The following is a 24,179-nucleotide window of genomic DNA, read 5'->3' as shown; positions in this document are numbered from 1 at the left end:
TGGATAATTAATATCCTGTCTAAGGATTCATTTTCAGGACTGCTGTGTAAAGGCAACAAGGCCTTCAGTAAGGCCCCTTTTACTGAAGAAGATATATTTCCCGCAAATGATGGGGCTTTGTTGATTTATGCAAAACTAACATAGTACAGAAATGAGAATGACGAGGCAGTAAGACAACTGGCTTTGCTTAATTCTAACTTTGGTGCGGGGGGGGGGGGAGCCTTTACTGATGTGGGCTTCTTTCCCAGGACTATTGCGTGAGGTCTTTAACCCAGCAAAATCAACATTCTAACTCTCAGGTTCTCAGCTACTGTGCTCTTTTTCAGTATTCCATGATTGGAACTTTAAAATCAATAGTTTACAAGTGGGGACCCATCTTGACATGGAAACATTCTTTGTTTATCAGGCTTTAAATTATCTATGGCCTGTTTGGGTGGGTGGGATGTGTTAATTTCATTTTTTTAAAAAACTAAATTGTCTTTTAGATTACTTTAAAAAATGGTTTTCATGTAGTCTGTGGTTTTTGCTTAAAATATTGTAGGTTGCTTTAAGTTGCCATGGCAAAAAGGCAACTAATGCATTTTATTAATAAGTATTAATTATTTTGTGGTTTGTGTATTTTAGTCTTAAATTCTTTACAGGGGACGGATGGCTATGCCCATAGGGCATAGAGGTCAAAAACTAGATGTGTAAGAAAGAGTCTTGAAAATAATCTGTTTCAGAGGGAAATATTTAGAAAACTCCTAGTTGTAATAACAGTGATAGAACTAAAGTCTTCCGAAAAAAGCTTAAAGCTACAATTCCTCCCCCACCCAAGAAACAGCTACATGTTCTCAGATGAAGATGTTAATTTTCCCATTTTCAATTAAAGTTTAATCCTCTATATTATATTTTAATCATTAGTTGTAGAAGTGGTAATAAGTCATCATGAATTGTACAGGCAGTGCATCTAAACGTGGAAGATATTTCATTTCCCAGTAGGTGGCCACTGTGGTGCTCTCCAGATGTTCTTGCACTCCAGATTCCCAACAACTCCAGCCAGCATGGCAAGTGGAGTGGTGGGCGTTGTCACCCAAAATATCTGGAAGGGTTGACAGTGGCTACTCCTTTCTTAGTTGAATGGGTGTGGGCTTTTTAAAGGTATGAGTGCATGAAGTGTAACTGAATATGCCTGTTAATATATGCATCCATGCATATAGTGCTTGCTGATGAATATTAAGGCATGCATATTTTTCTTGTTTTAATCACTGTCATCTGCAAAATGTTACACACAGAGAGAGAGGCACATATGAGAAAGAGAAATATGTATCTATATCTAATACACACATACACACACACAGAGAGAGAGAGAGAGAGAGAGAGAGAGAGAGAACCCTTGCTAACATAATGAGATAATAACTTTAAAATAAATGGATATTAATTTACTGGAAGGTTTGAAAAAACAGTTCTCATCACCAATACCACTGGGTTTTCCATTCCCCTTTTCGTTCTGCTATAAACCTGTAAATTGTCACCCCTGAAATTTGCAAAAAGGTCAGCAAGCGTCTTGCTTTGCTCTGCTCCATTCCCAAAGGTTCTGAACATGAAAAGTAGCAAGCCCTAGTTCAGCTTTTCTTCAGACTTGCTATTTTGATGGGCTCTCTCCACAGACCTTTCAATTATTTATAGCAGTAAAGGGAAATAACGTGAAATGTAGGGCCAGTGCTGGTGAATTTCTCACGCTTTTAACATTAGCCACAGCATTTCCCCTTGAATGAGGGCAGTAATTGCAGGAATACATTCTTCTGTCGTTACGGCAAGTGGTTCCATCTTATCTTAAAACTTAACCATCAAGTAGTCACAGTAGATGAGAAATTGTTTTCAAAATAATGTCAGTTCAATAAACTGTAGCCGTCTTTAAGGGCTTTTTTGAGGGGGCAGCGGCGTTTGTATGTGAACTCAGCCTCTTCCTCCACTTTGTCCAACCTCTGAATATTTATAGCTGTCTTTCAAACCTGGTGCCCTCCAGAAGTTGTTGGACTCCAACTCCCATCAGCCCCAGACAGCATGGCCAATAGTTTGGTATGACGTTTGAAGGGCCGCAGGTTAGGGAAGGTCAGGCTGATTTACAGCATTACAGATTTTGGGGGTGGATTCCCTCAGGCCTGAAAAGAGTGGCTTGAATCAAGTTTCTTTTAGGGAAGGTCTGCAACTCAGTGGTAGAACACATGCTTTGCCTGTAGATCTCTCGGGTTCAGTCCCCACTGGGAAAGACCCAGTCTTAAGACTTGGAGAGCCGTCGCCAGTCAGCATGTAGAGCAGGGGTGGGGGACCTGTGAGCCTCTAGATGTTTGCTAGACTACAGCTCCTATCACTCCTGACCACTGGCCATGCTGGCTAGGGCCGACAGGAATCACCAAATAACATCTGGTGACCCACAGGTTCCCCACACCTGGTGTAAAAAACACTGAGTTAGATGGCACAGTGGTCTGACTTGGTTCATCGGAGGTAAAGCTAGGAAAGACTCAGACTGAAACCCTGGGACCAACTGGCTTTGGTTTCTGGGGCTGATGGGAGTTGCATCAGCCTCTCTATGGTTAAATTGAACAGAGTTACTTAGGAATGGAAATTTTGAGATATCACCTGAAAGGGAAGTAGAGGAAGTCACTTGTCAAAAAAAATAACAAGTTAAATCCAACCAGCATTGTCTTTATTATTACTACTACTTGGTAATCACAATTTCAAAGCACTGATATAGATATATTTTCAATAATCTCCAATCTAACTAATTTCAAACAACTTTATATAAGGGCATAAAATATGCAACTCTTTAGCGGTATTATTAATAGCTACGACTGAAAAGCCCACTTAATCATTAAATCTTTTCTTTTGTCTGACTGTAAATCTTAATTTTTATGTGAGTTCACTCTTTCCATTACATTAAGCAAAATATAATGAGCAGGAGGTTAAGCTTAAATAGACGTACTCCTCCTCTTCTTCCTTTTTGATGGGTTTTGTTACATCTCGCCACCCTTCTGAAGTTTAGGTGCAAGTTAGGCAAAATGAAGGCTTATGTTGAGCTAACTTTGCTGATAGAATCTATGTATAAAAACACTGTTTATGTCAATTTGACATTTAATAGATTGAAAAAGAAAACAGTGTCTGGAGGGCCACAGGCACCCCATGCCTAGTGGGGACAACATTGTACAATGGCGTGATTGTACAAGGCAACTTCCTGTGCTTCCTAAACTGTGCCAGGGCACTCCAAATTCATCGTGGAACAGTGTCCATAGGAGCATAGAGCTAAAAGGGACAAAAATGCAATTGAATCCCATCCATGCTCCATGGCAGAGCCCGCTAGTGTTAGTACAGTAGAATAGTAGTAACCTGGACAACTTGTGTGGGAAAGTCCACAGGAAGACGGCACCTTGCCTGCCTTTTTCACACCATCATCATCATCCTTTTTATTCGACCGTCAGTCAGAAAAAAGTACATTTTATCAATACACAGTTAAAAACATCCAGGAAGATTTTAAAACTTAGCCAACACTAAAATGGGCTAAACAGATAGCCCCATATCAATACAGTCAATTATAGTCTTGCGACGCTTAAAAGCTAAAAAGAGAAATTTGGCCACCAAGGAAGGTATAGCTCACACCATCATATATAGAGAGAAATAATCCACTGCAATTTTAAAAGTGGCATTTGTTTGTTTGTTTGTTTGTTTGTTTGTTTTTCTTGATTCTCTGAGAATGTGAAGCTCCTAAACTGGGATAGTGGGGTAAGGCACCCAAGTCAATGACAGGAGATATTGACTTGGGTGCTTTACCCCCACTTTCCAAGTTTAGGAGCTTCATATTCTCAGAGAATCAATAAAAACAAACAAACAAACACCACTTTAAAAATTGCAGTGGATGATTTCTCGTAAGCAGTTATACCAGGAGGCCTTTTGTAATCCAGTTTTTGTAATCAGTTTTTGAAAGAGTTGGGGAGGTCAATGCAAGCAAGGATAAAAAGACAAAGAGAAAGCAAAGTAAATATCTGATATATGTCTTGATGTTACTCTCCCACTGCCACCACTTCCATATGTGCAGAGAGAAATGTTCCTTGTGGAACTCTCAGTTTGTTTATGCTGTAGTAGCAGTAGGAATAACTGTAGCATTTGTTATCTTTATACTATACCGCATAGAGAATAATTCCTGTGTGGTTTTTCTGTGCCTACGAGTTTCTTGAACTGGATTTTGTTTCTGCTTTAAGTAATGTTCTGAATTTTGTTCATATTTTTAAGTCATGTTCTTTGTATATTTCTGTGGGGGGGGGGGACAATTAAAAGGGGGGGAAACAGGAAAGTATTGTTAAAAACTATTTAAGAAGGCAGCGCTAATCTGCAATAATTTTAAATGGGGGCGAGGAAAGTTCACACCAGCCAAAAAAAGCAATGGAACTGATTCTGCACATATTCCCAGAATAGCATCCAGAAATGTAGGATGAGATAAATATATTTGGGAAATGTGTGGATTATGAAAATGGCAAATGCAGCAAAATGAAGAATCAGGCAGTCACATGCTCCTTCTATACGAAACTGCTCTGTCTGTGCATCTGTTCTGTCTTCTAAATATAGGAAGGGCCACTGTTCACTGGTAGAACAGCTGCTTTGCATGCAGAAGGCCTCAGGTTCAATCCCCATTCAGAAGGATCATGCAGGTCCACCGGTCGTAGAGATCCACTGCGGACAATGTAGGCCAGCACCCTCCAAGTGTTTTGGTCCCTAACTGGTGTAACGACTAGTTAGAGATTACCGTAATGGAATGGCAGCACCAGGTTGGGGAAGGCCGATGCAGACAGTCTAACTTGATGCAAGGTAGATTCCTGCATAAATAATGGGTGGGAGAGTATTGCAGAGGGAAAACTGATTTAGGGAAAGGGATGGAACAGCCTGTCCTGTCTCCAGGCTATCAGAGTCGACGAGTCTTTAATTAATACATGCAAATAGGGGGTGGGGGAGGCCAAGCAATTTTTATTTATTTAATTCATTGCATTTATATGCCACCTTACTTCCAAGGCATTTTACAATTTTAAAGGGCTTAAACTAATTATACATGTAAAGTTTAAAGTTGACTGGGGTTGAGCAGGGAAAGACAGTCCCTCCCTTGACCTTCTTCTTTCTCCCCAGCGGGCAAAGAAAATAAGGCTAAGAGCCTTCCCATTATGATTTATTCCTTTATTTAAAAGCATTTATAAATGGCTCATTAAAAAATAAAGTGGTGCGCAAAGTAAAACAATAAATGATATCATTAAAGCAAAAATCCAACATGAAGCCAGTGAAGCAATAACATAAAATCATATAATAACAGGAATTCGGGGGATTTTTGAAAAAAGAAAAGCAGGGTCTCATCTGATGGGTCAGACAAGCTGGGGCAGAAAGATAAGTCTTCGCACAAGAAATCTGAAGCAGGTGGTGGTTGCTGCTTCATATACATGTAGAAAGAAGGGAATTGCATAATACAGGGGCAATAGTGGGAATTGCCCGTTTTCAGGTCACTGCCCCATGATACTCTGTAGGGTTTGCCACATGCAGAATTTCCCCAGATAATCCCAGTGATATTATAGGTCTATATAGGGGCAGGCAGTCCTTCAGATAAGCTGTAATTAGCAATACTGTATTGTGATGCTGGGCATTTTGATAGCGTGCAAGAACTTTACAAACTGTCATACAAATGCATGTCTCTAAAAGAGGTGTGTGTGTGTGTGTGTGAGAGAGAGAGAGAGAGAGAGAGAGAGAGAGAGAGAGAGAGAGAGAACACGTTAGGCTTCTCACTGAGCTATTCACTTTTCTTCTGGGTCCTGCTAGCCATCATCCAGTCCTCACCAGTTGCATGACACACCTGTAGTCCTGTTGGCCAGTGTAACAATAGGACTAGGCAACAAATGAGAGGGACCAGCTTCTTCTGTGTTCTGGTGTGTTGGGAGATTTAAGTTAATTGTACAGAGTCCAGGTTGCGAGGTTGCAACACATGTGCAGACACATGACCACACTTGAGTTTGACTTGAGCACAACTTGAAGGCACCTGCCTAAGCAAATCTGCTCAGTGCCTGGATGGGAAGCACCAATTGACTGCCTAGGGACTCCATCTTTGGCACCTTGAGCTATGTCATAAGAAGGTGGCGTATTGATGTAATAAATAGATGCTGTGTAGTTCTTGTTGCAATCTGATAAGCCCCCCCCCCCAATGTAATGGACACTTGTGGAATTCCATTTGAGAGGCCTGTAATAGAACAAGGCAAAAAGAGCTTGTAAATAAGTAATGGAAACTTCAGTTACGTTTTGTCTTTTGCGGCTGGAGACTTTCTACACAGTTCAAAAGCAGTAAGTGCAAAGCAAGAAGAGAGGGAAAGAATCATAGCAGGGAGATGGGCTTCAGCAAAGTGACTTGGAAGGAGACCAGAGACTTATTTCAGAACAAAGATTTCTTCACAGCCAGCCAGTTCCAGCAAAGGATTCAAATGAAAGGTCTTTATTACTGAGGGAATGATTACAAGTTACAAGGAGGGGCAGTTGTAACCATAGAGCTCAGCTGGCATGGCATTCCCTTCCTAGTATGTGTCGTAAAATAAGGATACGTTAATTAGATTTCTATGTGCATAAAATTGTGTTTCATTTTTGTGGGCCCTTCCACCTCCAGTGAGCCAGCCTCTGTAAGACTTATGCTTGCCTAGTCTACTTAATATTTAGTCAGCGGTAAGGATGGATGGATCCACCCATTTTGATGTTGGAGCTCAGAATATCACTCAACAAGCAGATTGAACTCCTGAAATCAGTGAAGAGGTCAGTAAGATTTTTATAGGAATATAAGACCGTGGTCTTGAGAATAACTGTTAGGGAGGAAATAGCACACCACCACTGAAAACCTTCTTGTGCCAAGGGTCTTTCTTTTGCTCAACTACCCCCACCCAAAAAAAAAAAAAAAAAATGCCACAAATAACACCCAACACACTTGATAGGGCAAGCTGGGAATTCTTCTCTGACTCAGATTGTAATGCCTCTGTGCGGTGAGCAATACTGAGACCGCCAAAGCCCATTTCTAGGTTTCAGCCCAGTGAGTTTTGCCAACATCTCTAACCTTTAATCACCCTTCCAGTTCACATGACAGTGGAGGGAAGGTGCAGCTGAGGTTATTTAACTCATATCACTTCCTTGGAAAGGTGTGTGACCTTTTGTGCACTCTTTGCAGCATAAAAGATTTCTCTACAAGGCAGCAGCACCTTTCAGGTGACCTTCTCTGTGCAGTGCTTACCTAAGGAGAGTTGGTGGAAATTACCTTGAGACAAGCTCCCCTCTTGCTTGTGTGTCAGAATACCCCTGTACTTTGGAGGTGCCAGTTTGATTGTTTGTGGGGAGCTGTTAATTTAGTCTCATGAAATCACAATGTTTTGGGTTGTTTTTGATAATTCCAGTTCAGCTTACTGGTGTGTGGTGATCATGGTGGAACGGCCTTATTAGAGACATTTGTATGAGCAATCCCTAACCAGAGCTGAGTATTATACTGTATTATACTGTAATTCTGCAGTGTAATTCTGCATTCCAAAAAGTGTAGAACATTAGACGAGACCCAGAATTCGGCTTCCTGAGAATCTTAGCTGTTTCTTTCTTAAAGACCCAGATTTCTAGCCTCCCAGGTTGAGTAGATAGCCTTAAAGGTTTGTGACCAATGATGGCCAAAATATCAGGCAATGGGAGGTTGAATAAGATTTCCAGGTGTGTGTGTGTGTGTATGTTTGGGTCAGGGCCAGTACCTTTTCTCCCCTCATGAACAGCAAAATTAGAATCAGTTATGCAAAATAACAAGCATTGTAGAATAAGGTTTATGTGAGGGGAATGTGTGCCCCCAAAGTGGATACATTAGTGAAAATAATGTACAAACAGGTTTTATGTTTAGCAAAACTGTTTGCAAAAAAGGGCATGCATTAGGCAAAATTGCTTACAACATGGGCATATTAGAAGAAATGTGAGTGGGAAATGTGTGCAAATTTTCACGTTCATTTAAGAAATAATCTCAAACTGATGTGAAGATGGGATGAACTGAATGTGGGGAAAACTTGAAACTCAAGGAAACTGAAATGGATGCAACTCATCCCTCCCTAGTCACAGTCACACCACTGATCCATCTAGCCAACAACTTGGCTACCCTTTCCTCGACAACCATTCTCTACTGTATGATATATTTTTAAATGGAGATTCTGGGCATTGAACTTGGGACCTTCTGAGTGCAAATAGGTCCTTGACTGCTGTGCTTTGACCTCTCCCCAGCACATATGCAACTGCCTACTACTGTATCAAAACATTGGCTCAGATTAGCCAAGGTGTGACTGCCAGTGACTCTCTAGGTCAGTTGTGCTATCTTAGATCACTTGAACCGTAGCTGCTGGGAGCTGAACCTGTGCCCTTCTGCCTGAGGGCAGAGACTGTTTCATTACTGACACATGCAAGCCACCCTGGGAGTCTTTCTTTCTTTTACTGGAGAATAGGAAAAAAATAAAACAAAACAAACTCCCAAGGGATTGTGCCCTGTGTTAATTGTCTGAAGGTGGGGAGTGGGCCAGAGTTCTTTTTTTAGATTTTCCACTTCAGGCACCTGAAAGGCTTGCACTCAGATTCTTCAAGGTTATTAAAAACCCAGGCTCTTTTGAAGACAAATCTTTCGTTTCTGAAGTCTGCTGAGGATGGACCCACTGCCTAAGAAGGGGTCACAGGTTGAAGCCATCCTTTTAACAGTTCTGTCCTTCTCAGACCCAGGCTTCTAATGAGCCAAAATCACAATCCATTAAAGAGGAACAGCCAAGCAGCTTATTCTACAGTCTGGAGAGATGGGATCAACTGATAAGGGGCAGGAGCTGAAGCAGTTATCAGAATCATTAGGACATCAGGTTTTATTTTATTTTTTATCACAGACTCTGGCTGTGGTTTTTCCAAATCCAAGGCAGCAGATTATAAAGATTCAGTTTTCTCCTTCCACTAAATATCTTCTTTTTTTATGGCAAACCAGCAATTGATTCTCACAGTTGCAACAAAAAAATGAGCAGGAGTGGAAGCAAGGTGTAATAGCCCACTGAAGATGTTTTGGTGAAATTCCAAATTGCACAATTAACAATGGGGGCAGGGGAGCTATTTTGAGAACGAGGGTCAGCTTCATAAGGAAATGAATTATATAACATTAATGGGTATCCACAGCTATGGAAGGGATGGAGTCCTCCAAGTAGTTCCTAATTCAGATGTTGAGCAGGTTCTCACACTGACTCTCTGGACACTAGATGGAGGGGTGTGAACCCTAGGGTAGCCAAGTGCCCTACATTACAGAAGATAACCCTCTATTTGAAATAATACTCTGTTTGAATGGCTAACTTAAAGATACACATGTAAGAAGTACATAAGGGGCATTGAAACTGTCCATCCATAGTTATCACTTGGGCAGCAGACAGACCAGGCACACCAATTATCTGACTATGGTCCTTCCCACCGGGATGAAATATGTAATATAGTAATTCCCCACTGTGCTGAGAAACAATATAGTAATTATTGTGGGAAATTTCAGTCAAACTTTACTATGTATAAGTGCTAGTTAGTGCATGAAGGGGTTAAGACCAGAAAGGTCTTGTTTCTAAACTCAGGTGGTCATTCTCCCTCAGTAAGGGAGGAATTGAAGCTGCTTCTCTTCCTTTCACTTTCTCCACACCATATAACTGACCAAGTGCGGTGTAGTGGTTAAGAGCGGTAGTCTCGTAATCTGGTGAACAGGGTTCGCATCTCTGCTCCTCCACATGCAGTTGCTGGGTGACCTTGGGCTAGTCACACTTCTTTGAAGTCTCTCAGCCCCACTCACAGAGTGTTTGTTGTGGGGGAGGAAGGGAAAGGGGGAGGAAGGGAAAGGAGAATGTTAGCCGCTTTGTGACTCCTGAAGGGGAGTGAAAGGCGGGATATCAAATCCAAACTCTTCTTCTTCTTCTTCAAGGAAGATGTGTCTGAGCAAACTTCTAAGCTTAGAGCACATGTTTGGAACTATCTGTATTTTCTACCCAAGAAATATTATACCTGTGTTTTCCTTGCTGCTGCTTAGATAAATGCATGAATCTGACCTTTGGAACTTTTGTAAGTAAGTCATTTAAAACTTACTGAACAGTGTGTGGTCTGTTAATTGCAAGAGGGGTAGAAAATGGGGAGTTTAAACTCTGCTACTGGGGACTCTCTCCTGCTGGAGCGGGAGTTTGTCCCATGTTTTGAATCCAGGTACCCAGCTGATTCTTTTGTTATTTACCCTGCACATGTGGGTCACAGGCAGTGCTTCTTTTTTATAAAAAAATTGTTTAGGGGTACTCTTATTTTCCTACTCATATTGAAATACTGCCCCTCAATGAGGCCAAACTTAGATTCACAAAATGTTTAGGGGTATGTGCACCTTTGCGTCCCCCCAGAAAAAAAGCACTGGTCACAGGGATTCATATTTTCCTCCCACAGTTGCAAGAAAGTCTCTTACGTTCCACTCACACGCAGACTGAATATGCGGAAAAAGGTGATTGAAAAGTAAACTTTAGCCAACATATTAAGTTAGGTTCCTTCCTTTCATCCTCAGCTCTTGCTTGCTTCTGATTGAGGTCATGATTCTGTCTTCTTCATTGCTGGCATAGCTTGAAAAGCAGATCCAATTTCTGGATGTTGCCCTTAAGCCTTTTAAAGTGTAACAGAAAATGATAGTTATTCTGGAAACCTTTTAAGGCATTCTGCGGCATTTAACAGGGTCAGAGTGTTGCAGTCAAGAATGACAGCTGTGGTACAGAATGGAAAACTTCTAGAGCTGAACTGAGTTTTCTGTGATAAATTTTCCCTGAAAGTCTCATATGCCAAGTTTGAAAATTAATATTCTCTAAATATGTGATTGCAGAATGTGTTTTTGACACACTGTGTTATTTGTCATTGTGTCCTAGATGTTATTTATTTAGCCATGTTTGATGAAGTCTACAATTGTTGTGCCATAATATTACTATCCAGCACACTTGATAACTGAGGCACAGCAGTATCTAGTGTTTGACAGTACAATTTTTTTGCAGTGTATCCTTACCCTGTGCAGAGTGGGATGGGGGAATGAACTTGTTTAGAGTGCCAGCCAGCTAGCAATGCCATCCTTCAGGATACCCTATTCCATCCCCCCACTCTATGGACACTTAGGATTGGCTCAGCCCTCATTGGATTGTTTGGGCTTTATTTGCTTACATTTAGGTTCTTTCTTCCATTGCAGAGTCCAAGGCAGGGTACATGTGGTATTCAGGCAGTCTCCCACCCAGACGCTGACCAGAGCAAGTTCTGCTTGAACTCAGCAATGTGATGGTCTCATGTGTCTTCAGACCATATTCTTGGAGTTGGAGTGGCCAGCAGAGCAGCACAGGTGGGGCTGCATTGCTCTCCTAGCTTCTCAACACCACATAGTGGTTCTACTTCCCAGGATGGGGTGGGGGAGGTGGGGAGGTAGGCACCCCACACATCCCACTAGCCACTACTGCCTGGGACCCCCTTTTGGTCTCATTAGATTTTTAAAAAGGAATTATACTTCTGATATTCTTGGGGTTCCTTCAAGCATACTGATACCCCCTTCTTGATTACATGTCACCCTATTTTGGGTACATAGGCATTGTCACTCAATACATTAGTTTGCTACTACAGTAGAGGTAGTGATTTGACTGTGATGACTAAGACCCAACATGGGTTTCTCAAAAGCAAGTCATATCAGACGAATCTCATATATTTCCTTTCTTTTTCCTTTTTTCTTTTTTGGTTACAAGTTTTGAATTTTGGGAGGGAAATGCATTTTTTTTTAAAATAAATATTTTATTAAGGATTTTCTTGTTTTACAGAAGTAAGTGTAATGCCTCGTATTTCCCCCCCCCCCCATGTAACATTTTTACAAATCCGTTTCATTTGTTGAGGCATTAGGGGGAGAAGAAAAAAAGGAAAAAAGAAAGGGGGGGTGGAGAGAGGGAAGATGGATGGGGGTGGGGTCGGGTGGCGGTGTTTCTATTATGTTTAATGTATGTAGAGTTTGGTGTCAGCGTTGCTTGTGTTGTTCACTTGTGTTCCTTTGGTGGTGAGAGAGGTTGGGGTTGGCCTAGGGTGTGATTGTTTGCTTGTGATTGGCTGTGGTGATCTTTGTTTTCGTGTGTGAGTGAGGTGGGTGGGTGTTTTGGATCAGGTTAGCCATATTGATTTGTATGCTGTTGGTGGATTATTGTCATTGTCCTGTTGGGCTGTGTATGTGATAAAGGGGAGCCATACCGGGGTGAAGGCGTCTTCTTCTGTTTGTCCCCGTGTCAGTTTCAGTTTATTAGTTAATTTTTCTAGTAGGGCTGTTTCCCATACTATTTGGTACCATTGGTCCATGTTTACTCCTGACAGGTCTCTCCAGTGTCTGGTTATGGTGTTTCTGGCTGCTGAAAGTAGGTGGGTTATGAGTACTTTGTGGTGTAAATGGGCATTGTTGTCTTGGAAGATGTTTAGTAGGGCCAATTCTGGGGTGATGTCTATTACTTGCTTAGTTATTTTACATATTTCTTGTATGGCTGTTGTCCAGAATAGTTGGATTTTGGGACACTCCCACCACATGTGGAGGTATGTGCCTGTGGAGGTGCACCCTCTCCAGCATTTTGGTGAGGTTCCTGGGTGTATTAGCGCTAATTTCATTGGTGTTAGGTACCACCTGTAGGTGAGTTTCAGTGTGAATTCTTTTCTTTTCGTTGATATGGATTTAAAGGGGGGTTTAGACCACATTCTGGTCCTTGAGTGGGGTTAATCTCATAGCCTATGTCATTTTCCCATTGTTTTTTGATTGCATCTAAGGGATTTGCGGGATTTTGGAGTAGTATTTTGTATATTGCGGATACCGTCGTTAGGAGGAGGTTTTCGAAGGTTGTCAGGGGCCTAGTTGCTGCTGATTTTACTATTGGGTTGTTTAAGAGGGCATGTGGTTGGTGTTGTGTTAACCAGGGCATTTGGGTGTCTTCTAGTTTGTCTTGTATTTCTTGTGTTGACAAGGGTTTGTTATTTTTATAAAAGTCTATTAGGCGATATAAGCCTTTGGTTTGCCAGGTTTTTATCTGGAGGTTTTGTGCTGCATGGTGGAATAATGGGTGGTACACCAGGGGGATTAGTGGGGGTGGGGTTGGGGATAGTTTGCCTATTTGTGTTTTCCATGCTTTGAGCATGGTCTGTGTGTACCTGTTAAGTGTTGTGGGAATTTTCTTTAGTTTGTTTGGGAGGAGTGGGTATGTTGTGGTGCAGGTATTTTCAATTGTGTCCCTCTCTAGGTGTACCCATTGTTTTGTCTCATCTTCTAGTATATATGGGATTATATGGCGTATTTGGTTGGCATTGTAATATGCTTCTATGTTGGGGATTCCCCATCCTCCTTCTGAGGTGGGGAGGTGCAGGTATTTGAGGCTTATTCTTGGTTTTTTATGTGGGAAATGCATTTTTAATGGAGTTACAAGTTTAGAATTTTGCATTTAAACTGGTAAAAACTAGAAAATGTCAAATGTTGAATATTTGCAAACATTTCCCTCCCAGCTTCAGTTGACATTTAGTGTGTATTGGTATTTAGTGTGGTAGATGACATGCAGTGATAACATTTAGTAGATGACCTGCAAGAGTATTAGAATCTTGACAGTGTTTGATAGCCCTAAAAGCAATATTGCCAAGACTTGGAGTCAAACATTGATGTCTATCAATTGCTACCAAGGATAAGGCTTTGTGTTTTGAGCTGCTGTATTTCACTGACGTGTTTTGCAAATAGGGGCTCTGAACAGAGCTGTTGTGTCTGTCTACTGACCCTCCTCTCTTCCTGTTATGGTGCAGGGCCAGAGAATTATCACATAACTGTGAATGGACACTTCCTTCTCTTGTAATTAGAGCATTATTTTGTGGGCTCTCTGATTCAGATATGCCGTGTGTGTGTGTGTGCATGCGTGTTATTGCTTTTAAATGCATGCAGCCCCATTCTTAAGTCATGTGCCTTGTGAAAGACTTATATTCTGTCCACATAGAGTTTTCACATGGTGTGCCTCAAACAAGCACCACCACACCTCAGATTCTGAGACAGTGTGAGACTGGGCCATATTGGCAGCTGGATATTTGAAGGGATTCTCATTAATAGCTTCTTCAGAGCCAGTCTAAGCCAATCCAGGCTTTGAATCAGTGGTATACCTAGAGTTGGACAGCTGGAGCTGGAGCTTAGACCAAAACCTGGAATGTGGCCTTCTTTGGAGAACCCTTGGATGTTATTATCCTGTTCTGCTGGGCTTTGGGGTCTGCAGGGCAAATTGTAGTGATTACTGGAGTCTTTTCCAGTCCTAAGCCCTCAGCAGCTCCCAGTGGACTCTAGCAGCTAAATTATGAAAAACATTCTCTCAACCAGAGACCAGAGCGCTCCGAAAACCTAGGAAGGTTGGCAGGGCTTTCCCTCTCCAATGGCTTCACCCTCCCCTCCCAAGACAGGCTTTGTGGGAAATAAGGCTATCAAAGTGTACTTGCCATGGTGGTCATATCTTATGTCTAGGGCCAGATGTTGATGCTGAAGGCTAGTTGCGGGAAATCCTAAGCAAGAAGAGTTCTGCTTTTGTACTCAGGTCCTGATTGTAGGCTTCCTCTAGGCATCTAGTTGGTCTCTGTGAGAAGATAGGGGTGGGCTAGATAGGCCTTTGCCTGATCCAACTACGGGGCTTTTCTTGTGTTCCAAAATGGCCCATAGGAATTCTGCAGCTGTATGCATCTGCATGGGTTTGGGGCAGGTGAAGCTGAGGTTCCAAGGATGATAGGAGAGACACATACTTAGGCTAGGATGGTGTAGAAGGGAGTGTTGAGGGGTGCAACTCATGAGTCATCTGAATCTGCTTTCTCCTCAGGCCAACCCTGGGACTCTTGAGGCAGGGGATATGATACTTATCAAGGTTGCCTCAATGAGAAGATTACTAATGCTGGAGAAACTTTCATAACCTACCATTGTCCATCTCTTCCTGCATGTCTGGGAGGACTGGGTGTTTTCTGGGGTGCACACTAAAGTCTAGTTCTTTCTCACTGAGACAGAAAACCTGCATCTCAGTTATATCGCCTCAGGTGGAAAACGCTTAGCAAAGTGCTTTCTCCTGAAACAACTCCAACAGACAATTTGCATAGGAAATCTGCCCAGGCAATACAAAGCTTGGTTATAACCATGATGCTTAATTTATTTATTGCATTTATACTCCGCCTTTTTCTCCAAGGAGCTCAAGGTGGTGTACTTGGTTCTGTTCCTCCTCATATAAATCCCACAACAACCTTGTGAAGTAGGTTAGGCTGAGAGGCAGTGACTGGCTCAAGATCACCCAGTGAAATTCATGGCCAAGTGGGGATTTGAACCCTAGTCTCCCAGGTCCTGGTCCAACACTATAACCACTACACCACACTGGTTAGTTCTGCAGAGATTTTATTTGTGCATGGAGCTGTGTGTGCCCTCATCTGCAGCCTCTGGAGTGCTGTAGCTCAGACACAGAGTGATCTTGGTGAGATTTAGTCCCCCAAGGTGCCAGGAAGGGCCCAACAAACTGGCATGGTGTGTTGTGTCAACTGGATGTGTGCCCTAATACATGGTGTGCAGGGGGTTTTGTAGTGTGCGAGTCACATGTGAAAGAGTTTCATAAAAATATAAAGTTCTTAAATATAAATTATGTGTTTGAAATGTTATAGTGTTTACTGTTCTCTCTCTCTCTCTCTCTCTCTCTCTCTCTCTGTGTGTGTGTGTGTGTGTGTGTGTGTGTGTAATGTAGGTTTTCCATTAACTAGAAAATGCTGTAATAGTTTACTGGAAAAAAGTAAAAGCATTGCTCTGGGGTACAGCTGAAATTCCTCACAGCAAGGTTGTTGTTTTTAAAAGGAAGAAGTATTGGACAAACCAACCTGCTGTAATGATATGGTTAGGAAATGCCTGCTGATGTTTCGTGTGTTAAGAGGGTGGAGGAAAGGGTACAAGCCTTTTCCCAGGGAAGACGTATTTGCTGATTGTCTCTTATCTTGTTTTTCAAGCTGATCAGTGGCGGTTCTATTGTAAGCGCTGAGGCAGTATGGGATCACGTCACCATGGCCAACCGGGAGTTGGCGTTTAAAGCAGGAGACGTTATCAAGGTCCTGGATGCCTCCAACAAGGACTGGTGGTGGGGACAGATCGATGATGAAGAAGGATGGTTTCCTGCCAGCTTTGTAAGGGTGAGTCAGACCCTCTTTTTTTCTCCCTCTCTCCCTCTCTCCCTTCTTCCTCTATTCCTGAACATTTGTATCTTGCTCATGGATATTGTGATGACCATTGCTTTATGAAATCACACAGCAGGGGAAGACTTTTGCCACCATTGCCTTTCCCTGTAGACTTTCAAGAAGCATCCGGTTGGCTATTCAGGTGGCAAGGAGGTCTTCACTTTGCACCAAAATGAGTACACCATGGGCACCAGGCAAGCATTTCTGAGGAGGGCAAGCCACAGTCAACGTGCCACCACTGAAAAGATCCACTCTCTGATAGCTACTCTTGCACCTGATTTGGCATGGGCACTGCAGAGAAGGGCCTTGGTAGATGGCATTAGGGTCAGTTTATATGGGAGCAGATGATCTTTCAGGTATTCTAGGCCCAAGCCACTTGGGGCTTTAAAGCTGGCACTTGAATTACCCATCAAAAGTTAACACATATAAGTTAGCACATGCAACTTGATATGCAGATCTCTGTCCCTTTTTGCCCACCCTAACGAACAACCATGTATCTCCACCATCGTGTTCACACCTGCCACGCTTTGTGCCAGTGGTATGTTTAGGGTAATGGCCAACTCCTCACTTCCATCTCCACATGCTCCCCCAGCAGCTGCACATACAGTGTGTGTTTCTGCATATGTACTTCTGCAAATATTTGCACACATACAGATTTTATGCAGATATGTGCCCGCTTTTACCCTCTTTGTTACAATGAATTTCAGGGCCACCCTAGTTGTAGAGCAAAGGCCTTTCCTAAAAAGAACATCTGTCAAAACACCATAAGGAAGGGGAACTAAAGAAACTTTCCCCCAGGAGGGAATTCGAGACCCCAGTCATGAATCCTGAGTAGAACCCCCTCTCTAGACCAGGGTTGAAAACCTCTTTACAGCATAAGAGATACATTTCCATCCAGGAAACCTTCTATGGACCACATGCCAGTGATGGGTGGGGCCAGAAGCAAAAGTGGGCAGAGCAACTGGTGCTAATTTTACCTTTCTAAAGTAGGCTACTTCCTGCACAGCCATATCTCCATCATAACAAGCAATGAGCATTATCAGAGTTCAGTGATATGTTCGAGTCAGGCAGAAATACTCAGGGAAGATTCATAATAGGATTGGTGAGGTGTGTGGTGTGAGGAGGAGATGGAATTTGTGTGTGAGGATGGAATTTGGCTTTGAGAGAGTCCCCAGGTCTGCCGTAGACACAATCCAAGTGACATCAGGGAATGTTGGAACACATGAGAAGACCTTTCTGCCAGGACTGCAAAGGGCCTTGCTAAGAATTCCGGAAGTTTTTAACATATGTCTTTCTTGGCTGTTTTATTCTGCTGCGTTTGTGTTTGGTTTTGTAGGCTGGATGTCTCTTTTATGTGTATTGCATATTTCTTGTTATGTTTCATTCTTTTTTTCTGTACAGTGCCTAGGGAACTATATTTCACGAAAGGGTCTCATAAATATAGCAAATAAGTAACCAGCCTATTGAAATTTTCCATCCTATTTGAGAACAGAAAAATGTCAGGTGAGGTAGATTTAATGGCATTTCTCCAGAGATGGAGAAATTTTCCCATCTATTTCTCATGGCTGGGGCTGACCATTAACAGAGACAGTAACACAGCATCATTCTTTTACCCCAAGTCATTTCATTGCCCCCACCACCACTGCATCTGTTTCAAGTGGCAGCAGCATCAACATCTGATTTAACAGCCTGGCCACTATTTTGCTTCCAACACAATCTTTTATGATGTACCATCATAACAAGGTATTGTTCGGTAGGGGAATGGTGGCAATCATATAAAGTGGTGGAGAAAATTCTGCAAGATTTTTTTTTCTTTTATGGAGAGGTGGACAGACAGAGAAAAGAAAAAAATAGCAGATATTTTCTCTCCAAAAAATATCAGCTCAGCTGTGGTTCTGTCATTCTTCCCTTCCTTGTTGATAGGATAGGTGTATTCTCATGGCTCCCAAAGCAACCCTGCAATTTGTCTCGAATGCAGCAAACCTTTCATAGTTGGGAACAATAGGAGAACTTTGATGATGGTGTTATTGTTATTAGTCCCAAGAGAGCAAAAGTGCAGCAGGATAACTTCCTCGCTGTCATAATTCCTTACCATTTTTCTAGGGACTTCTCAGACAGTTGGGGGGGGGGGCTGAGACCCAGATATTAACCCCTGTCCTTTTTAGTTCCATCCATCCTTCTCCTCAGCACAGCGTCTCTGTGATAGGTAGGGCAATAGCTTTAATCTCTTTTGAAGCCTAAGAGATATGGCGATTCCTTTTTCCTTACAAAATCATCTGAGTTGGGTGTTATCTGCTTAACTTTCCAGGTAATTTGACTAGCTGTGCTGGTGGGTGGAAAGAGGAGGCAATTTTATAAGCAGCACATGCAATACTTTTCTGATGGTGCATTGCTTTTTCTGTCTCTTCCACCTGAGGTTATACCAACCACCCTAGCTTGTCTTAATCCCTAATTTATGTTCACTGTTCATAATGTCAACCAGTTATGATAACAGTAATAATTACCATTTGCACGAAAAATGCCTTTATGATAACTGGTGTGTGTATAGCGAAGGCTTGTATATTACAAAGACGTCTGGGGGTGTAGTGCATCTCTGCAGAGGCAAACCAAACACCCACCCCTATACAATTGTAGTTGGGGTGGGAGGCAAGCTTTTTCTACTAGATATTTCCCTGTAGAATTAAATAGCAGCCAATGACATATATGGAAGAAAGTTAAAAGGCACTCCACTGGGGTCAAGTGCAAATGAGCTTCTCGTGAGTCAAGGCATTCAGAATCAAGCTGTCTTCTGTCTGCAGAGTCCCGCCTCTTCATCTGCAGAGCTTCCTCCTTGATTCTGTTTCTTGGGCCACATGCACACTATATACGGTAGTTAGCACACAGTGATACCACTTTAAACAGATATGGCTTCCCCCAAAGAATTCTGGGATCTGTAGTTCATTAAAGGTACTGTGGGTTGTTAGAAGACCCAGGTAACTACTCACTGGTGAGCTTGACATCAATACCAGGAAAGGTCCTAAAACAGATCATTCAACAGTCACTCTGTGAGCACTTAGAAAAGGATGCTGTGATTTCTCAAAAACAAGTCGGGTTCTACACTTAGGCAGGAAGAATCAGCTGCTCCAGGATAAGATGGGGGGATAAAAAAGAAGAAGCTACTTCTATTCTAGCTTGCATGAACAGAAGTATAGCACCAAATCAAGGGAAGTAATAGTACCGCTCTATTCTGCCTTGGTTAGCCCATGCCTGGAGTATTGTGTCCAATTCTGGGTACCACAATTTAAGATGGATTTTGACAAGCTGGAATGTGTGCAGAGGTCTGCAAACAAAGCCTTATGAGGAATGGCTGAGAGAACTGGATATGTTTAGCCTGGTGAAGAAGAGACTGAGAGGAGATATGATCGCCATCTCCAGATATCTAAAAGGCTGTCACATGGAAGACAGAGTAAACTTGTTTTCTTCTGCTCTGGAGGGTAGGACCTCAACCCAATGTCTTTAAGTTACAAGAAAGGAAATTCCGACTAAATGTCAGTAAGAGCTGTTTGACAGTGGAACCTTCTTTCTTGGGAGGTAGTGGACGCTCCTTCGCTGAGTTTCTTGCAGTGGGTTGGACTAGATGACCCTTGGGATTCCTTCCAACTCAGTTCTATGATTCCCCTCACAGAGCTACAATTCCCAGGGTTCCCTGTGAAGAGGGATTGATTGTTAAATCACTCTGACAATTGCAGCTCTTTGAGCAGAACAGAAGTCTCTTGGCAACTGGATGCTGTTTCAAATGGATGGTGTTAATGTGGGAACCAGACTCAAAACAAAACCTAAGGCTAAATGTGAGGACTAAGCATCCTCTTTACAGCAGAACAGTTTGTTCTGGACAAATGTCCTTCAAAGTACAACAGCAAGGAGAGCAAATCAAGCACCTCACCTTGTTTCAGAAATACTTCTCCCCCAACCCTGCAGGGACTGTTTTTCAGATGCTTTAGGTTTGCATCTTAAAAAATTGGCAGTTTCTTCCCAGATTTGTCACGGTGAAGACTTTCCAAGAACTACTGTAGCAATCTGTCTACAGCGTGGGACCTCAGTGGGGAAGCGCCTGCTTATTTATATGGACATCAGCATCCAAATAAGCATTTCCACTAGTGCAAGGACTTTTAAAATAATTTTATTATTGAATTAAATCAAATCAAATTTCTTATCCATCCTTCACCAACAGGGCAGGTAGCAACAATTTAATATTCAGAATTTTAAAAAGGTAAAACAGATTACACATAATATCAGTTCCTCTTGTCGAAATGGGAAGACCGTGGGCATTTCAGAATAGCAACTTTTTATTTATTCTAGCTTATTTTAAAGCATCACATATATGTTTATACATACATTACCAAGAAGCTCAAGTCAGCTGGAACTTTGCACATGTCCTGTAAATGATGTGTCTGTTTTGTGTTTGCTCAGAGCACTGAATATGGTACCATTGCAAAGGTCTCACAGAAAGCTGCATTGGTCTAAGCCAAATCCTCTCTCACAGTGGTTGCAGCCTGATTAGTCCTTGGAACCTTTGCCATTTTGAATGCAACCATGTGCTCTTATTTGTCCCTAAGGCATTTTCCACTGGTAATTGGATTAAGTCTAAATATGCGTTTCCTGGAAGATGCCACCACCTTTCCTCACGAGAGACACCTCAGTAACCTGGCTGTAAGTTCTGGTTGGCCAGAAACCCCTCATGACCTTCTGGCCATTCTGAGGTTAGAGTATTGATATGTCTGGTCAGCTAATTGGCTTCTAATCCCCCTTTGCATCCAGAGCTGTCATTAAAGGAATCATTTCGATCTGCATTAGAGCTAGCACCCACCAGGAAGCAACTGGGCACCAAGCACTTCCCCAAACTTCTCTTGCCTAGGAGAGTGGTTAGCCTCTGACGCTGAGATGGAATGGGTCCCAAGTCTGAGATCAAGTGTCGCCTTCAATGCCAGAGGGAAACCTGGCCCATTTGGAGAAGGACCTGACTACAGGCAAGGACTACAGGCAAGAGCAAACTTTTCAGGAATAAGGCCCTCCTCTTAAGGAGACCTCTGGGAAGGAGGAAGTTAACAGGAGTCAGCTGATGTAAGCATTTGGTTCCAGCAGCTCCCACTGAAAACCCCCAGTGTTGGGTTGGAAGAGCTGCTTAGACAACATCAATATACCAGCTCTATGTCCTGCCTATCACAAACCTGGCCATGGACTCCTCTCACTTTTGCCTCTTGCCTGCCTCTTTGTTGTGGACTCTGCTTGATTGGACTCTGATCTTGGAGTAGCCCTGGATATCACTTTGGTTGCTACCCCATTGTTGCTGCTGGCAGGTCCCCTGCTTACTCAGGATTGAGAACAGGTTGGGCTGTGAGTCCTGGAAAACTTGCTCCCTGCCTTGCTGGCCTTTCCCCACCTGGCCTAGAAAAGTGGGACATGGACTGACCCCAGCTACAAAAGTTGCTGAACACACTCTTGGGTTGTGGTATTGTTTAGGGTTTTTCGTTTGGTTTTGTTGTTGTTAATGATATTAATTAGGGTATGTTTAGCCTGGATAAGAGGAGACTGAGAGGGGATAGGATAGCCACCTTCAAATATCTAATAGACCGTCCCATGTAAGACAGAGCAAGCTTGTTTTCTCCTGCTCCAGAAGGTAGAATCCAAACCAATGGCTTCAAGTTACAAGAAAGGAGTTTCTGACTAAACATCAGCAACAACTTTCTGATGGTAAGACCTGTTGACAAAGGAATGGACTCTCTTGGAAGTTGGTAGACTTCACTGGAGGTTTTTAAGCAGAGGTTGAATTAAGTTTGCACTTTTAGAAGACACCTGAAGGCAGCCCTGTTTAGGGAAGCTTTTAATGTTTAATAGGTTATTGTATTTTAGTGTTTTATTGGAAGCCACTCAGAGTGGCTGGGGAAACCCAGCCAGATGGGCGGGGTAGAAATAATAAATTATTATTATTATTTTGCAGTCTCACATAAAGCCTGTTGCAATAATCCAGCCTGGAGACTAGCAGTGCATGGACGCAGTGATCAGGCTATTGTGGTCCAGAAATGGATGTAAATTACCGTATTTTTCGCTTTATTAGACGTACCGGACGATTGGGCGCACCTAGTTTTTAGGGGAGGCTCCCCACTCCCCTGCAGAGACTTCATCCCATGGCTAAGCCAGAAGCCAAGACATCCAGCGGGATGCATCCCGCTCGCTGTCCTGGCGTCTTCTTTAGCCACGCGCAGCCTCTCCGGCCTTGAGAGGCTGTGCACGGCTAAGGCTCCCCCAAGAGCCGCGTTCCCTTTAAAGAGCGCTAGAGAAAAGCCCCCAAGAGCTGCACACACTCTCCATGCGGCTCTTTAAAGGGAGCGCTGACAGAGCCTCCCGCCTGCATTTGCTGCATAAGACGCACACACATTTCCCCTTACTTTTTAGGAGGGGAAAAGTGTGTCTTATAGAGCAAAAAATACGGTATGTACCAGCCAAAGCTGGTGGAAGCCACTCTTAGCTACTGATGTCATATGGGCCTCTAGCAACAGATGGATCCAGGAGCATCCCCAGATTGCAAGTTTCCTCTTTCAGAGGGATGTCGATTCCATCCAAAGGAGGCAATTGACCAATTATCCAGACTTGGGAACCACCCACCAACAGTGCCGCTGTCTTGCCAGGATTTAGAGTCAGTTTCTTGGCACGCATTCAGCCCACCACCGAGTCCAGGCATTGGTCCAAGGCTCCACAACCTCTCCTGATTCAGATGTTACAGTGAAGGAGAGCTAGGTATTATCAGCATACTGATGACACCACGTTCCAAATCTTGCAACGTTGACTTCAACAGCTTCACATATGTTAATCAGCATTAGGGAACAAGATGGTACCCTGTGGCACCCAAAGCACAATTGCCAGGGAGCTGCTGAGAGATCAAGTAAGAATAATAGAGTTGCATTCACCATGTCCTTCTCCATTCATCAGGGTGGCCAAGGTGAATGCAGTCCCATAACCAGGCCTGAACATAGATTGAAATTGGTCCATTGGATGAAATAGGTTTCATACCAAGAGACCATGCAATTGTTGCACTACAACCCTCTCAATCACCTACCCGAAAAAGAGAGTATTTGCAACTGGGTAGTAGTTGTCACATTGTGTCACAAGCCAGTGGGTCCGCGGTGGGCTTTTTCAGGAGTGGTTTGATAACTGCATCTTTCAGGACAGCCAGGACCACTCCCTTCCACATGGATGTTTTGCCCACACCCTGTATCCACACATTCATAATCCCATGGCAAGATTTAAGAAGCCAAGAGGGGCAGGGTTGAAGAGAGATGTTGCTGGCCACTGGCTGCATTGTCCCAAGAACCTTGTCCACATTGTCAGGCGACATCAACTGAAGCTGATCCCAATAAGTTGAAGCAGATGTTGCACTGGATGCCTCACTGGGGAATGTAGTCTGTGGCAGAGGAAGGGGGGGTGTAGGGGGTGCTGTCCACCCCGGGTGTCATCACTGAGGAGGGGGGTTTGACAAAATGAGTGTGTGTTTTTTCAAAAAATGGGCTCACAAAACTTTTTAGGTGTGACGTGGTGGCTTAGATGCCTGCAGGTTCCACGCTGCCTGAAACGGCAGCATAGGACTTGCGCCTGCCTACTGCCTCTCCCTCAGCCTCCCTACAGCTAAGGGGGAGGCAGCGGAGAGGCTCCAAGCATCGGAGAGGCTCACCTCGCCCCACCCCTGGCTGCATGACACCCCCCTCCCGCCCCAGGCACCAGAGCAGTTAGCTACGCCGCTGAATGTAGTGAGTGTGGATGTGGCATTGATATTTTTACAAAAGTGAGTGACTTTACCCTCAAAGTGCCTTGCATACAATTTACACTGGGCCTAAAACTCGCTTCCC

At 43.1% G+C, this 24,179-nt stretch overlaps 2 protein-coding genes across 11 annotated transcripts in view; both read left to right on the top strand.

Moving 5' to 3' along the window:
- Positions 1-16,172, top strand: part of LOC308468057 (uncharacterized protein) — a 60,215-nt gene extending 44,043 nt beyond the window's left edge. The window contains exon 3 of one of the 2 annotated variants that reach the window (XR_013981415.1): positions 16,075-16,097. The gene's annotated coding sequence lies outside the window, so the exon portion shown is untranslated. Of the gene's footprint in view, positions 1-16,074 lie in introns of both variants that reach the window. The other variant, XM_080990013.1, reaches the window with a different exon arrangement.
- The window catches only part of ARHGEF9 (Cdc42 guanine nucleotide exchange factor 9), a 261,134-nt gene that overhangs the window by 173,292 nt on the left and 63,663 nt on the right, over positions 1-24,179 (top strand). For all 9 annotated transcript variants that reach the window (XM_080989724.1, XM_080989725.1, XM_080989730.1 and 6 more), the window contains one exon: positions 16,075-16,254. In XM_080989724.1, coding sequence (XP_080845850.1) covers positions 16,075-16,254 — 180 coding nt within the window. The remainder of the gene's footprint in view (positions 1-16,074; positions 16,255-24,179) is intronic.

The sequence above is a fragment of the Podarcis pityusensis genome, assembly GCF_964106645.2.
Source record: "Podarcis pityusensis genome assembly, chromosome: Z".
NCBI lineage: Eukaryota > Metazoa > Chordata > Lepidosauria > Squamata > Lacertidae > Podarcis > Podarcis pityusensis.
The sequence above is the reverse complement of the archived record's forward strand: the minus strand, read 5'-3'. Positions and strand labels throughout refer to the sequence as shown.